The 14,131-nt window shown below is 38.5% G+C and overlaps 1 protein-coding gene across 4 annotated transcripts in view; it reads left to right on the forward strand.

The window, feature by feature from the left end:
* Nucleotides 1-8,339, forward strand: part of BCAT1 (branched chain amino acid transaminase 1) — a 91,600-nt gene extending 83,261 nt beyond the window's left edge. For all 4 annotated transcript variants that reach the window (XM_037514218.2, XM_054696376.1, XM_037514217.2 and 1 more), the window contains exon 11: nucleotides 1,980-8,339. In XM_037514218.2, coding sequence (XP_037370115.1) covers nucleotides 1,980-2,021 — 42 coding nt within the window. In that variant the 3' untranslated portion in view covers nucleotides 2,022-8,339. The remainder of the gene's footprint in view (nucleotides 1-1,979) is intronic.
* Nucleotides 8,340-14,131: the final 5,792 nt, after the last annotated feature.

Here is a 14,131-nt window from a genome sequence, read left to right on the forward strand (position 1 = left end):
ATGATAAATCTAGACTGTTCTTAAACACACAGTTGGCATTAAGTCAACTGTGCTCAAAGATTGAGGGCTCATCTAAATACAGAAATGTTTGTTGAATGAATGAATGTACGACCAAAATGAGGACCAAAACTAATAAACTAATTTTCTGTTTCTGACATCCAGAATAGTTTTGTTTCACTTAATTCCATTTTAAAGTCTTAAAATTTAGTTTCACTAAAGCAAATTATTTGCTGAGGTAAATAATATTAATTCTGATTATGACACAGTTCTATAACTTCTAAAGGATTAAGAAACATCAAGATGCTAACATAACACAAATGAGCCATTTTCATTTACAGAACAAAGTCACTGTTCATGTCTACAGGACTTATCAATTGTCCATGAACATAAGACACTGTGGAGAAGGGGAATTTTTAGAGCAGGGATTCACAAACTATCAGAATCACCGAAAGTGCTTTATTGACATACAGATTGCTGGCACCCTCCCTCGGGGTCTAATTTAATATGTCTGAGGTGGGACTTGACAATTTGCAGTTCTGATAGGTACCAAGTGAGCCTAATGGTAATGGCATGGGGATATACTCCAAACATTATTTCTTAATGCAGTATACACACACACACACACACACACACACACACACACACAATGGAATACTACTCAGCAATCAAAAAAGATAAACTCATGCCATTTGCAGTAACATGAATGGAGCTGGAAGGGATTATGCTCAGTGAAATAAGTCAGAAGGAAAAAGAAAAATATTGGATGATTTCACTTATAGGAGGAATACAGAGAAACCGAACAAAGGATCAATAAAAGACAATACTTGCAGGCAACTATAGAGTTGAGATTTAAAGGAGGGGAGGGACAGGAAAAAGGCTCAAGACAGGGATGGGAAAAGCAGAAGGGACTACAGTGATGGTTCATAGGTGATGTGGTAATGGAAATTTATGGGGACCTCACTTGAGGGGAGAAATCAAATACTGTACAAAAATGAACAACAATGTAAGAAAAGTAAAAAATTAATGAGAGAAAAAAAATTATTTCTTTTTTTTTAAGATTGATTTATTTATGCATACAAGAACCAGGGTACAGGCCAGTGGTGTGGGGGGGGGGTGAAAGGATTCACCAGAGACAGATTGGGGAGCAGAACAGGCAGACGGACCAAAATACACTGCTGAGGGGAGCAGCGGGCATGACAGGAGAGTTCTGCCGCACCATGTGGGTATCTCCCTGGCTAGCTGGGAATCGAACTCGTACTGCAGAGGCTGTGGATAGCTTCACAGGGCTGCACTCAACCCACCGCACCACTGGGGAGGCCCATATTTCTTTAAAGCTGCTGTGGGTCCCTTCTGTATTCAGCTACCTGCCTTGTCATTGCCATTCTGTATTTAGCTCTGGCTCTCCAAGCGAAATAACTGAGTTCAGTTGTGGAACTACTGTCCTCTTTACCACCCTATGTGTGTTCGTTCCTGATTTTTGTAAGATGTAATGACACCTTGTACCTGCCTCTCTTTCCTCCTTTCTTCTCTTCCTTTCCTCTTTCTCTATAATTTTATTTCTTTTTTAAAAAAAATTTTTAAATATTTATTTATTTTATGCATATAAGAGCTGGTGTACAGGCCAGAGATGCAGGGGGTGAGAGGATTCACCAGGGACAGAGTGGGGAACAGAATGGGCAGACTGACTGAAACACACTGCTGAGGGGAGCAGCGGGCGAGACAGGAGAGGTCTGCTGCGCCCCTGCCGGCCGGGGATCGAACTTGTGCTGCAGAGGCTGCCGACTGCTTCATAGTGCTGTGCTTAACCCCTTGCACCACGAGGGAGGCCCGCTGATCTTATTTCTGATGTGATATGCTTTTAAGGTTCCAACAGAAGTGAACCTTTTGTACACCACTAGTTGTATTATGAAGCTTATTCATAAGTTTTTCCTGTGCCATTAGCCTTTATACTGAAACCTGTTTTCTTGCTTTTGTTGTAGTACGGAAGAGAAGAAAGTGACTGGACAATCACAGTGTCCTGACTGGAAAATGCAGGATCCATCTGCGTGCTATTTGGACGGACTGTTGCATTTGAATGAAGATGGATTTCTTTGGCTACATGTTTGTAGATATACTTAGTGTAGTTTGTATTATCAGTGTGTTACCAGGGTGAGGACTTCCTCGTGCCAGAGAAAATTGCAATCATCAAATGGTGTTTTGTTAACTTGGTAGTAGAAGCTTACTTTACCTTCTCTTAGAAAGATGATAATGTAAGCCACACATAGAATCTTCCTCAATAATCTAGTGCCTCCCTCCATACTTCACGCAGATGCATAAATGTTTGTTTATTCTTTAGGGTAAGTTATATTCTGCTCCTAAACCAAATGAGTTTTTCTGTGTTTGAAAACCGATCATGGTAAATTTCACAGGCTTCTTCCTTGGAAAGCATTTTGCTCTTTTTAAATCAAGATTTTGAAAGACTGGATCCCTCCCATCATACTTACTTACAGTTGCCCCAGGTCTGCTTTACAGTAAGCCTCTCCCTTCTTCCTGGTGTCACCATCTGCGATCATCTTTGTGACAAGACACACACACATCAAAGCTACTGCCCTTTCCACGCTGTGTGTCATCTGCGATCTGTCAGGTTCCACGAGACCGAGGGGCCCTGTTCCCTAAAGATCTTTGTTTACCCAATGCCTGGCATATAAGAGCATTCCAATGAATGCTCATTCAGTGAATGAGTGAGGTCTCAGCTTCTAGACAAGTGTACCTTCTGTTTCTATATTATGAAACCTCTTTATTTGAATTTGTGACATGGTGTATATTTCCTGTATATGGCCCTTATTTTCCATGGATGGCTAAGCCATTAGGGATATGCAAAGGCACCGTTTGTTGGGGAAATTATGTCACATTGAAGCGTGTCTTAGAATGGAAGCTATAGCTCTAGAATGAAGTCATGGTGTCAGACCCACCAAATGGAACAGCAAGCAGTGAGTTTTAAATACAAAATATATCACCTTGTTTAGTTCTTTGGTAGAAAGCAAAGAAGGTAGGATGCCCTGGTTTTTGTACTCTGGTTTTGGAGGTGCTCTTTCCTAAAGAACGGGGATTGGATGAACAAGGGTACGGGGGAGCTATTAATTATAGATGCTGTTTTCCTTGTCTAGAAACTGTGAGTCAAAATTGGGTCCTGTTTTATCCAGAGGAAATTCAAATCTTGACAGAAAATGTTTGCCTTCAGAAGGTCAATTCTCAGACATTATATTTTGGTTTCGCTCAGTCCTACAGACTTTCATCTTGCTGATCATATTTCATTCTCTTCTCAGAGCAAGGGGAAAATATTCAAAAAGTTTGTTGCATTGGGAAAAAAATCCTTAAGGCATTTAGCAGCATATAACAAATTGGCTTTGATTCTTTTCCAAGACTTTTGGCCACAGGGTCTTTTTAGACAGGAATGGTGAAATGAAAATTAGGGAAGTAAAAGATGAAAAGAAATGGTAAAAATATCTTTTAGAGGACTTTTAACTGGTGATTTGAAGTCTTGGGAGAGTCTGTTCATTCCTGACCTTAGGTACTTTGTCTTCTACACATGTTCAACCAAGCACTATTCGAAGGAGAAGCTTTTGCTGTGCCTAAATCTTGTGACCTCATTTTTAACATAGTCTAGAGAAGAATTCCAGGTAATTTTAGCCTGTCAAGTAGCATATAATAACTAGATTCACATTCCTATGAGAAATGGAAGCCATTTGTTTGCCATAAATACATTTTATACTCTACATCTCTAAATTTAGTATGGCAAGATGTGTTCATTGTAAAAGTTAGAGAACAATATGTCTAGACATTGTCTTTGTATGATTTCTTTCCTAAAACCCTTAAGGGCATTTTAATCTCCTTCTCCTGGACTTAGTGAAGACTAAGGATACACTTTAAAAAAACCGGAGGTCTCCTAGTGCCGAGAACACAATCTGTCATTCTTATTTAAGTAATAAAACAGGAAATTGACCTTGACACTAACTTATTAAATAGATTTAAAAGGAACATCTGCACATCTTTTTTCCTTGTGCACTATTTGTTTAATTGCAGTGGATTAATACAGTGAGTAGCACATTATAACTAGGCAATTATCCATTCTTCAAGACTTAGTTATCGTAACACTAATTGATCATTTAAGGCGTAAGATAGTCTAGCATTAGGAACATGTGAGGCTAATCTGCTCAAAAAGATCAACAAATTAATATTGTTGCTGATATTTGCATAATTGGCTGCAATTATTTAATGTTTAATTGGGTTGATCAAATGAGATTCAGCAATTCACATGTGCATGAATATAAACAGAACTGGTGGCACTTAAAATGATAATGATTAACTTATTTTGCATGTTCTCTTCCTACTACTTTTTTTTCAGTTTTTACATCTCAGATCAAGTTTGTCAGCTATTACCAAAAGATATCAGTGGATTTTGAAATGATGTGTGCAGACATAGGAAAACCTGTCCATTTCCTAAAGATACCACCTAAAGATATTTGCTTTTAAAATTTTGTTCTTGTTACAGTCATTTATTAGTGATTCTACTCATGACATGCCAGAAGAAGAGTGACTTCAGGGATGTGTCCCAAGGTCTCTCACAGAACACAGCTGGCAGCAATGAATAAATGGATCATTCCTGCTTTAGCCCTTGCTTTCAAAAGTACAAAGGCAAAGTTAAAAGGGAAAGAAAAATAAATGACTGAGAATTTTTTTCACAGAGAATCATGTTTTTTCTAATCTAGTAAACACCCTCTATTCTTTTTGTACTTAAAAGAATGCTAAAAGAGCAAAATAAAATCAGAGGTAGCAGCAAGAAAGCAGAGTATAACATCGATATAACCTGGATGTTAGGGCTCTGCACCACTGGGGAAGCCTACTGTATACACGCTGGGGTAAAGCTGCATCTTACCACTTTCATTGCTTGATATATTTGTACCTACAAACTGTCCTGCTTCCCTCAAATCAGAGCACAGTTGGGCACTTGAGAGCAATTAATGGATATATCTAGTCAACAAAATTGTAGTGTGAAATTGGTCTGAAATCAGCTGCTAAAATAAGCCTATTTATTTTCCTCATTCCATTCACAAAAAAAAAAAAACTTTTAAAAACACAAAAGCAGAAGGGAGTGACTGATTTTTCATCTTTAATCGCTGTATTCTTTTTCCTTTTAAAGTTTCCTTTTAAAATCATATGTTCAGCTTACTAATGTACTTAAGAAAAACTGCATCTTATGCAGAAAAACAATATTCATTCACTTTCAATGAATAATAGTTTTTAACATTTCTAGAGCAAAAAATATTCCTCAGGTGCACTAAAGCAAGGAGCTTAGATGAGTTAGAGAAATCATAAGGGCCTGTTATTTCTTGCCCTGCTTTTAAGCATGATGAAAGAATTCTTCCTTACAAGGTCAATTTGTTATGTGGATAAGTGAAAGCTTAAGTTATAAATAGTAATGGTGCCAGGTAATTTTAGTGAACACTTTATAACACCTGTCACTTTGTCTTGTCAAAACTAGAATTTGTTCAGCTGTTTTCCAAATACTTGCCTCCAAAAGTGAGGCACCTATTCATTGATAAAGATCATAGAGATTATAGTTAATCTGACCAGTTAATTTGATAAATGTTGATTGAATACCCACAAATGTGCATCTAACAAAAGCAGCAATAGCGATTAGGAAATTAGTTTTAGAGCATATATATTTATTGGTATTACCCTCATAGAATTTTTACTACTTGAATGAATCTTTATGTATAAAAGCATTATTTAATACAATTAGATAATTAGGAGACAAAGGCCAGAGCTCATCCCTTATCAAAAAAAAATCATGATGAACATTTTCATTTCATTTTTTAAGGAAATGTGTCCTTTTTCCATAACATCCTTTCCATAATAAGAAGCTGCTTGGTGAGACTGTAATTTAAGGGTTACTCAGCCACTGCCTACATGGTTTATTTCTCAGCTACCAACCTAGTATATTTGTTAGTTTCATCTTTTGGAGCAATATTGAACGATCATAGTCCAACTAACAAAAGAACACCTCAATGACAGCATCTTCTCTGACCTCCAAGTCAAATAACATTGAAATAGAAAAGTGTTTCTTAAGATTTTTTTGAAAGTGTCTATTATAAATCAAACTATTCAGAGTGTTAGCTTAAAGATGAAACAGTCACTCAAAAAAATAACAGGTGCAAGAATAACTTTAACCTAACAGTAATTTTTCACAGTTTGAGGGTATAAAAAAGAAAGAGCAGGGGCCTCCCTGGTGGCACGGGGGGTGTTGAGCACCGTGCTATGAGGCAATCTGCAGCCTCTGCAGCACGAGTTTGATCCCTGACCAGCCAGGGAGCAACCCACATGATGCAGCAGACCTCTCTTACTCGCCCGCTGCTCCCCTCAGTGGTGTGCTTTGGTCAGTCTGCCTGTTCTGTTCCCTGCTCTGTCTCTGGTGAATCCTCTCACCCCCTGCACCTCTTGCCTGTACCCCAGCTATTGTATGCATAAATAAATCTTTTAAAAAAAGAAAGACCATTAAAATATTGCAAAAAGATTCAATTTCACCATTTGCCAAAAGGCCCTTTTAAAAATACGAAGGTAGATGGAAATGACTTATTTTTCATCTTCAGCACCTATACCATCATTAAAGAGTTATCAGTATTAATTTGGGAAGTTTATAGTGAAACAGCAACAGAAAATTATCATTTTAGGGGTAAATCCTTCCCCAAGAATAGATACATGTAAGCATATTTGCTTTAATGAATGACAGAGGCATGAAATTCAATTTTAGAAAATGAAGTGGTCTTTAAGATCTGCTGGATAAAAACAGAAGATTAAAATAACCTTATTGTCTGAAATATGTATTTTTCACACTATGTAGACCCCATTAATAAGGCCTAAAATTTAATTTGCATAATGTTCAGCTTATGGAATTGGCTGTTGTGATGCTAATAATGGACCATGAGCTGTGGTAGGAAATTAAGTAAAAAAAAAATGTAGTTTCACTGACAGATTTCTCTGCATATTCCTTTCACAAGGGCTGGGTCTCCTATGATCACTATTGAATTAAGGAGAAAAATTCAAGAACAACTGGAAAGTAGAGAAAGCAAGGCATGAAAGAGTGAGGAAAAATCAGACTTGCTTCTATATATTGTGTGAGGAACTGCTTCCTGTTGTGCCAGCCATAAAGAGTTTCACCTTTCAAAATGATGTCAGAGTGCCAATCAGGAAATGAATAAGTATAGCAGCCAGTTTATCAAATATTAGAATTAGGCTATTATCTTGAAGTAATGATGGTCAGATTAGATTGTAACTGCTTTAAATTACTACCATTTGGAATGAGAGTTTATTTCATAATTGCCTAGTGGGTAAGATCTGTTGTATCATTTTTTTCAACCCCTTTATCCAAAGATTTGTGAAACTTCTGGAGACTGAACAAAAGAGTGACAATAAATAGACTGTGATTAGTCTTCTGTTAGAAATATGATTTGCCACCATATCACTTGATGAAGGTGAACTAATCTGGGAATGAGTTGAATATTATAGTTAGTTTTTAAACTAAAGTGTGCAACAACATACTGCAATTTTCTCCAGCTAATTTCACAACAGTCTTTAAAGACATTCTCTGGGTTAAGAAAGGAATACAAATTCTGACTCAGTTCCAACTTCATTGATAAGTTCATGAAGAATACAGGCATTCTCTTAAGAATCTGGCTATGAGAAGATGTTGGATCAAGTCTTAAGCTTCACCTATCTGGTGTACCTAAGTTTCACTTGTTTGGTGTACCTAAGAATTCTGCGAATGTCTCCTGGTGACTTAGGAAAATGAACCCACCATGCTCCCAATTAGCTAACACAAGGAGCCTAACCCACTGTTCTGAAGAATTTATGCTTACAAAATATGATGACTGAGAGAAGATAAGAATCTGTGTAACTCTTGGGTGTTTAGATTGTATTGTCTTGCATCTAAGTTTAATACTTATTGATGCCAATCTCACATGTCTGTAGTTGTATAAGAAAAATGAAGTTGAAAGAGATTTTGTAAATAGGGCTTGACTTTCATGAAAAAGTGTTCATGTTATGTTAAAGGATTTAAGCTCACTGAACGTGTAATGGTGGAAAATATAGAGGGCAAAGGAAACTACCTCATTTTGGGAAGGTTTTGTGGAAGCACAATTAAACATTCTAAAAGTCTTTGTCATAGATGAAACATCTAGTGTGCAAGAACTCTGTATAAGTCTGAAGGACCTGAATAACTGTATTTTGCTCACATACTGTATTGTTTACAGGTTCCTCGTCAAATCTTTATGCTCTGTTCCTGTCATCAATAAAACAACTTAAAGGAATCCTGTTTGTGTAGTCTCTTGAATCAACATTGTTAGATGTATGAAATAATGTTTAATAGACATTTATATTATGTTCCAAGGTTTCTGTCGTGGGATGTAAATGCAATGGGGGCTTTTTTAAACCAAAATGACATTGAGGGAGTGAAAAGAATTGAGCACACCAAATAAACCTGCAAACATTCAACTGGGGAGTCTCATATTTTGAAACATTTGGATAAGGATGGGAGTGTCCTCAGTAAAATTAAGCCTGGTCATTTGAATTTTGCACCGAAGGGAAATAGAATACTTTTTCCCATTCACTGTCACAGTGAATCTACCCCATTGATAAAATAGGCCCCATATGTCATTAACTAGTTTTAGAACTAAGTAAAGTGAAAGGCATTCAATCTAAATGTAGAGAACACCAGTGAGATGCATCCTTTCAGTCAAACCAAGCCTGTGTAGATTTTTTTTTTCCTACACAGGCCTTTGAGAAAATGAAGTCATGTGCAGGCTCTTTGAGGGTCATATAGCTAATATTCATTTTCCTGCTTACTGTCTTGGTGATGGTGAGTAGAGAAAAACCTCTAAAGATTTTCAATACGTTGAACTTAGTCTCAGCAGTACTTAGTGACTCTCTTTCTGGACCCTGTCAACCCATGAAAATATTGACCTTTTTTAAGATTTTTATCCAGAAAATATATTTTGGAAGGTCCACGGAAAGTTATTAGTCAAGTTCTTGTACAGTGTCAACATTCATATCCTGCAGGAATGAGAGAGATGGAGCCGTCATGCCTGAACAGGATAACATGCACCCACTGCCGCTCACATGACTTACCAGCTAAGACAGCCATCTCCTTCAGGGCAGAAAGTGTCTCTCCTACTGCAGTTTACTAACAGAAACAAAAAGGGTGGGGGGGGTGGATTTTCAACATTTATAATTATTTTTCTGCTAAGCTGATTCAGTTTGAACCAGAATAGTTTTTACAATCAAGAATCAGATTCCAGGGCCTCCCTGGTGGCACAAGGGATCAAGTCTCAGCACTATGGGGCAATCCAGCAGCCACTGCAGCACTTCATTCCCTGCCAAGGAGCTACCCACATGGCGCAGCAGACCTCTCCTGTCTCGCCGGTCCCCGCTCCCTGCTCCCCTCAGCAGTGTATTTTAGTCAGTCTGCCTGTTCTCCTTATTCGGTCTCTGGTAAATCCTCTTACACACCCCTCCCTGCACCTCTGGCCTATACCCCATTTGTATGACTCATTCTAGCTGCTATACACCATAACTTATCTTTAGATGAAATGTTATTGTAACTTATTTATAATATTGATGACTTGTGGGGTCATATTTCTGTAACCAAAAAACCCACACTAAGACGTAGACTTTGATGGGTTAATGGTCGCTGGTTTCCTTCTCTAGCTGTCCCGACACAACAGGGAAAGTGTTGGTTCAAACCCATGGTCACTGTCTCCAAAGGTCTTTACTACTGGGTCAATAGAATTTTTGAGAAAACCTATGAGATTCTCTAATGAAAATATTTTAGAGTTGCAAGATTCAGGTTCATTGTATCCCAAACACAAGAGACCTATTTTAAAATTGGGCTAATTAAGGAGATTGAGATGCATTTGCTTCAAAGATAGCTATACTAATCTATTATATTAAACATTTCTCATTGTTAGTAACAATATTCATGAGAAGCAGAGGTGGAGGATAGTCTCTCTAATCTCTGATTTTTCCAAGCCATGGCTGGCTGTAACCAAACATCTTTTTTAGCATGAAGATTGCCTAATAATTAGGAGACTAGTTAAGAGCCACCCACTGATCCTGGGATCTTAAACCAGTTAGTTAAAGTGGTACAAAATATGTAATAGGTCATCATCCCAGTACCAACCTCATGAGTTATAAGAATCAATGAATTAATGTTGTAAAAAGTTTATGATAGTTCATGTGTAAAGTATGAACTGATGGAATTTCTTATAAATAAATAAAACCAAAGAGAGAAAGGCTACTGGATACTTCACACGAATGTTACTGAAGATGCTATGGTGACCAGCTCTTCCTATGGCCAGTGGAGGTGGTGTCCTTGGTTCCACTGCACAAATACTTCAAGATGAGTGACATCATGTAGCTCCCCAGGACCCCCTGCTTAGGGTAAGTTAGAAATGTGTGACCCATTCAAGGCTGGAAGTTAAAGTCAGGGACTAGATTAAGGAATGATTGATATAATTGTTGAAAAGCAATTTGATGTTTTTACTTCTTAGAAATATGAATGATGTTTCATCTTTCACATGAATATACCTGTGAAGGTTAATTTTAGGTGTCAGTTTCCAGCTGTTTGGACAAACACTAGCCTAGATATTGCTGTGCAGATTGTGTTCTTTTAGATGTGATTAATATTTAAATGGGTAGAATTTGAGTGAAACCAATTACCTTCCATAATATGGGTGGGCCTCATGTAATCAGGTAAAGGGCTTACGTGAAAGCAGGGATTTCCAAAAGAAAAAGGAGTTTGGGCTCAGACTGCAATACAGAAACTGCTTGAGCCACCAGCCTGCCTGGCATGCCATGAGAATTTCAGACTCAAGAAGCACCAACACTTACCTCAATTTCTCAGCTATTGGTTTACTCTGTGTATTGTGGATGGACCAAGCCCAATAAGTAGAAGAGCCAATTCTTTAAATAAATCTAATATATTATTAATATCAACAATTAACAATAGTTAATATAATTAATTATATACTGTATATTTATATTTTAATGTTATATAATATGTAATGTAACATATATTACATATAATATGTACATACAGTTTTTAGATAGATAGATAGATAGAGGTCTCTTTCTCTACAGAATTCTGAATAATACAGCAACAAAGACCATTCTTAACATTCTCACTTATAGTTTCCTCTTTTAATGAAGAAAATCACATACTATTCCCTTTGCCTCAGTTATCTAACCTAAGGCATGCCCAGTATTCAGAAAAGTATTCATTGTGTAAGGGATTAGTAGCAGTTGGAATTGGCAGGGTTAAACAACTCAAACCAACTCAGAGAGGAAATGTCACAAGTGAAATTTCAGCTGTCAGTGAGGGAAGTATTTCTGATACAATATTGGACCATCGAATGTTCCATGAGATATTGCCAGCTTATTGTTACTGGTCTGAATCTATGCACTGAGAATATCAACAGCAAATGAAAAGAACCCTCTTTTTGCTATAGTGAAGGCACAGGTTCTTTTGTCAGGTAAGCAGTCACCCTGTTTCACAGTTTCACTACATGCAAGGCTGCCTGACCATCGCAGGAGTCACCTGGACCCTGCTGACCTCACATGGCACCACCACCAGATCACCGCCAGACTTAATGACGCTCTCACAAGCACACTCAATTTAGGAATCCTCTTTATAGTCCCTGGAGTTTTAGTCACTGCATATCTCCACATATCAAAGTTGTATTCCACAAGGCAGTTTTTGTAAACTCTTGAATAAAGGGAGTAAATTGTTCGGCTTCTCCAATGAGATCTGACAAGGCAATTTAAGAGGCAATAGGAAGCCAAATGAGGTTAAGTGAGGAGACAGATGATCCAAAATAGCTCCTCACCAGGTGGTTCTCACACAAGGAGAAGGTGATCTCATATTTCCTAAGAAGGGAAGGAACAGTACTTTTCTTGGACTTGCTTTTATGGTAATCGCAAGGTTAATATTCACATTTTCTGCAAGAGTATTTCCTTCTCCTCTCCCTCAGTCTGATGCAACCTTTGCTTCAAGGCAGTAAACCTCCTCCTGATACTATTCAACAAGGACCTCTTCTTACTAGACACTAATTGGATGGCTTGCTTTCAGTCAAGTGCAGGAAGGCCTAGCCAGTTCTGCTTTCACACTTGGTCAGTCTAGATGACTGATGAAAGCAATGGCTTTTATCAGTGTCTGCCTCTCCCTCTTTTTAAAAAAAATAGATTTATTTTTATTTATGCATGCAAGAACAAGGGTGCAGGCCAGAGGTGTGGGGGTTGAGAGGATTCATCAGAGACAGAGTGGGGAGCAGAACAGGCGGACCCACTGAAAACACTGCTGAGGGGAGCAGCGGGTGAGACAAGAGAGGTCTGCTATGCCACGTGGGTTAGTTCTCTGGCAGGGGATCGAACTCATGCTGCAGTGGCTGCTGATAGGAACTTGATGAGGAACTCTTCAAGGATTACATCTTACTCACTTTCCTATCTTCCCAGATCAAAATTCTCTGGTAATATATCTACTCTACCTTTACCTCCCCCCCTTCCCAGTACCAAGCCTCTAGCAGGCTAAGCACCACTTAGCTGCAAGTGTGGAAGACTTCTTGTCTGCAGGCTCAGTCTCACCCAATTCATGAGTCCCAGTTCCTGGAAACAGGTCTCCTAGTGCATTGACAGTCAAGGGCATGAAATTAGCTTTGCCACCCTAAAACCAGCATCTGGTATTTCTCAGATGAGCCCCTGGATCTGATCCCATGCTCACCCTGAGCATCTATTCATCCCAATGGATGACCTTCTTCCCTGATACAGTTCTCTGAGAGGCACCCTGCTCAAAGCTTAAGCCCATTTGACAGGGGTCCAACCACCTTCTCAAGCCTGGGCTTTGTCTCTTCCCATTCAGGTATAGATGGGTCCAGTTTCAATCTAGATTGACACCATTGGAACAAAATCACAGTCCCTTGTTTGATTATGGTTATTGTTGGATGGACCCTTACCCCCATCAACCAGATAGTATTGCCTTGTTATCGAAAATGGCCTTGCTTAGGCCTGAGCTTGCCATAAGCCCCTGGACATAGTGGTTTGGACTGATCGCTTCCTACTCCACAGCACGGAGGCTTGCCTGCTGCTGCTTTCATCTGCCAGCTTGCTCTTGAGGTCTCAACATGTAAGAGCTCCCTCTTGGCAAAAGGAGGTAGCCATTTAGCACTGAAAATCATCCTAGCTTCCTGTTGCCTGGGCTTAATTTAATTTAATTTTTCTGAACTTGTCTTTTAAAGTCCAAAACAGCACCTGCTGGGCTTAGAAATGATCTAAAACCCTGCTATTCAAAGCATCCGTTCCCAGACCAGCAGCATCTCCTGGAAACTTGTTAGAAATGCAGACTCTTAAGGCCCTCCCCAGACCTATAGAATCAGATTCTGAACTTGAATGAGATGATTGATCTGCAACTTCAAATTTGAAAGAGCAGATCTTAAGACATCTCAGTGGACCAAAGTCATATCAAATGAAGGTACTATTGATACAAAGAAACTACTGTGAGGTTGGAGATAAGATTCATTCAAAAAACAGAATCAATTTTATAAATACTCAGTCCTGGAATGGAAGTGATTTTTACATCATTGGACTCAAGGTCATCTTGAACTTGCTTACAACCCAACATACGTGGACTTGATTATGAAATGTGCTTCCTAAATTACTAATTCTTTCTGAGTTTTCACCTGGCACTTCCTTTCTATCTCAGTCTGATGTGAATAAATTATCTTGGTGGTCTCTGTGAAAATTACCACACAGGAAACAACAGGAAAGTCTTAATTACTGAATTCCTGCACACTATTTATTCTTTATATTTAGTCACTGGAGAGCCGCTGGGCATAAATGCACAATTAGAAAGATAAACGAGATTCCCAGCCAAGTTGCGGCTGCTGTTATGTTTCTTGGAAGACCTACCTAAGTAAGCACTCTCTTTAAATTGAAATTTGAGGTTAATGAAGTGTAGTCACCGGCTGGTTGTTTGATAACCTGTGAAACTCCAATTGTCCTAAATGGTACTGGGGTGTAGTGATGAATCCCAACCCATGCCAATGTG

This window comes from Talpa occidentalis, unplaced genomic scaffold (assembly GCF_014898055.3).
Source record: "Talpa occidentalis isolate TD23 unplaced genomic scaffold, MPIMG_talOcc4v2.1 talOcc4.16, whole genome shotgun sequence".
Taxonomy (NCBI): domain Eukaryota; kingdom Metazoa; phylum Chordata; class Mammalia; order Eulipotyphla; family Talpidae; genus Talpa; species Talpa occidentalis.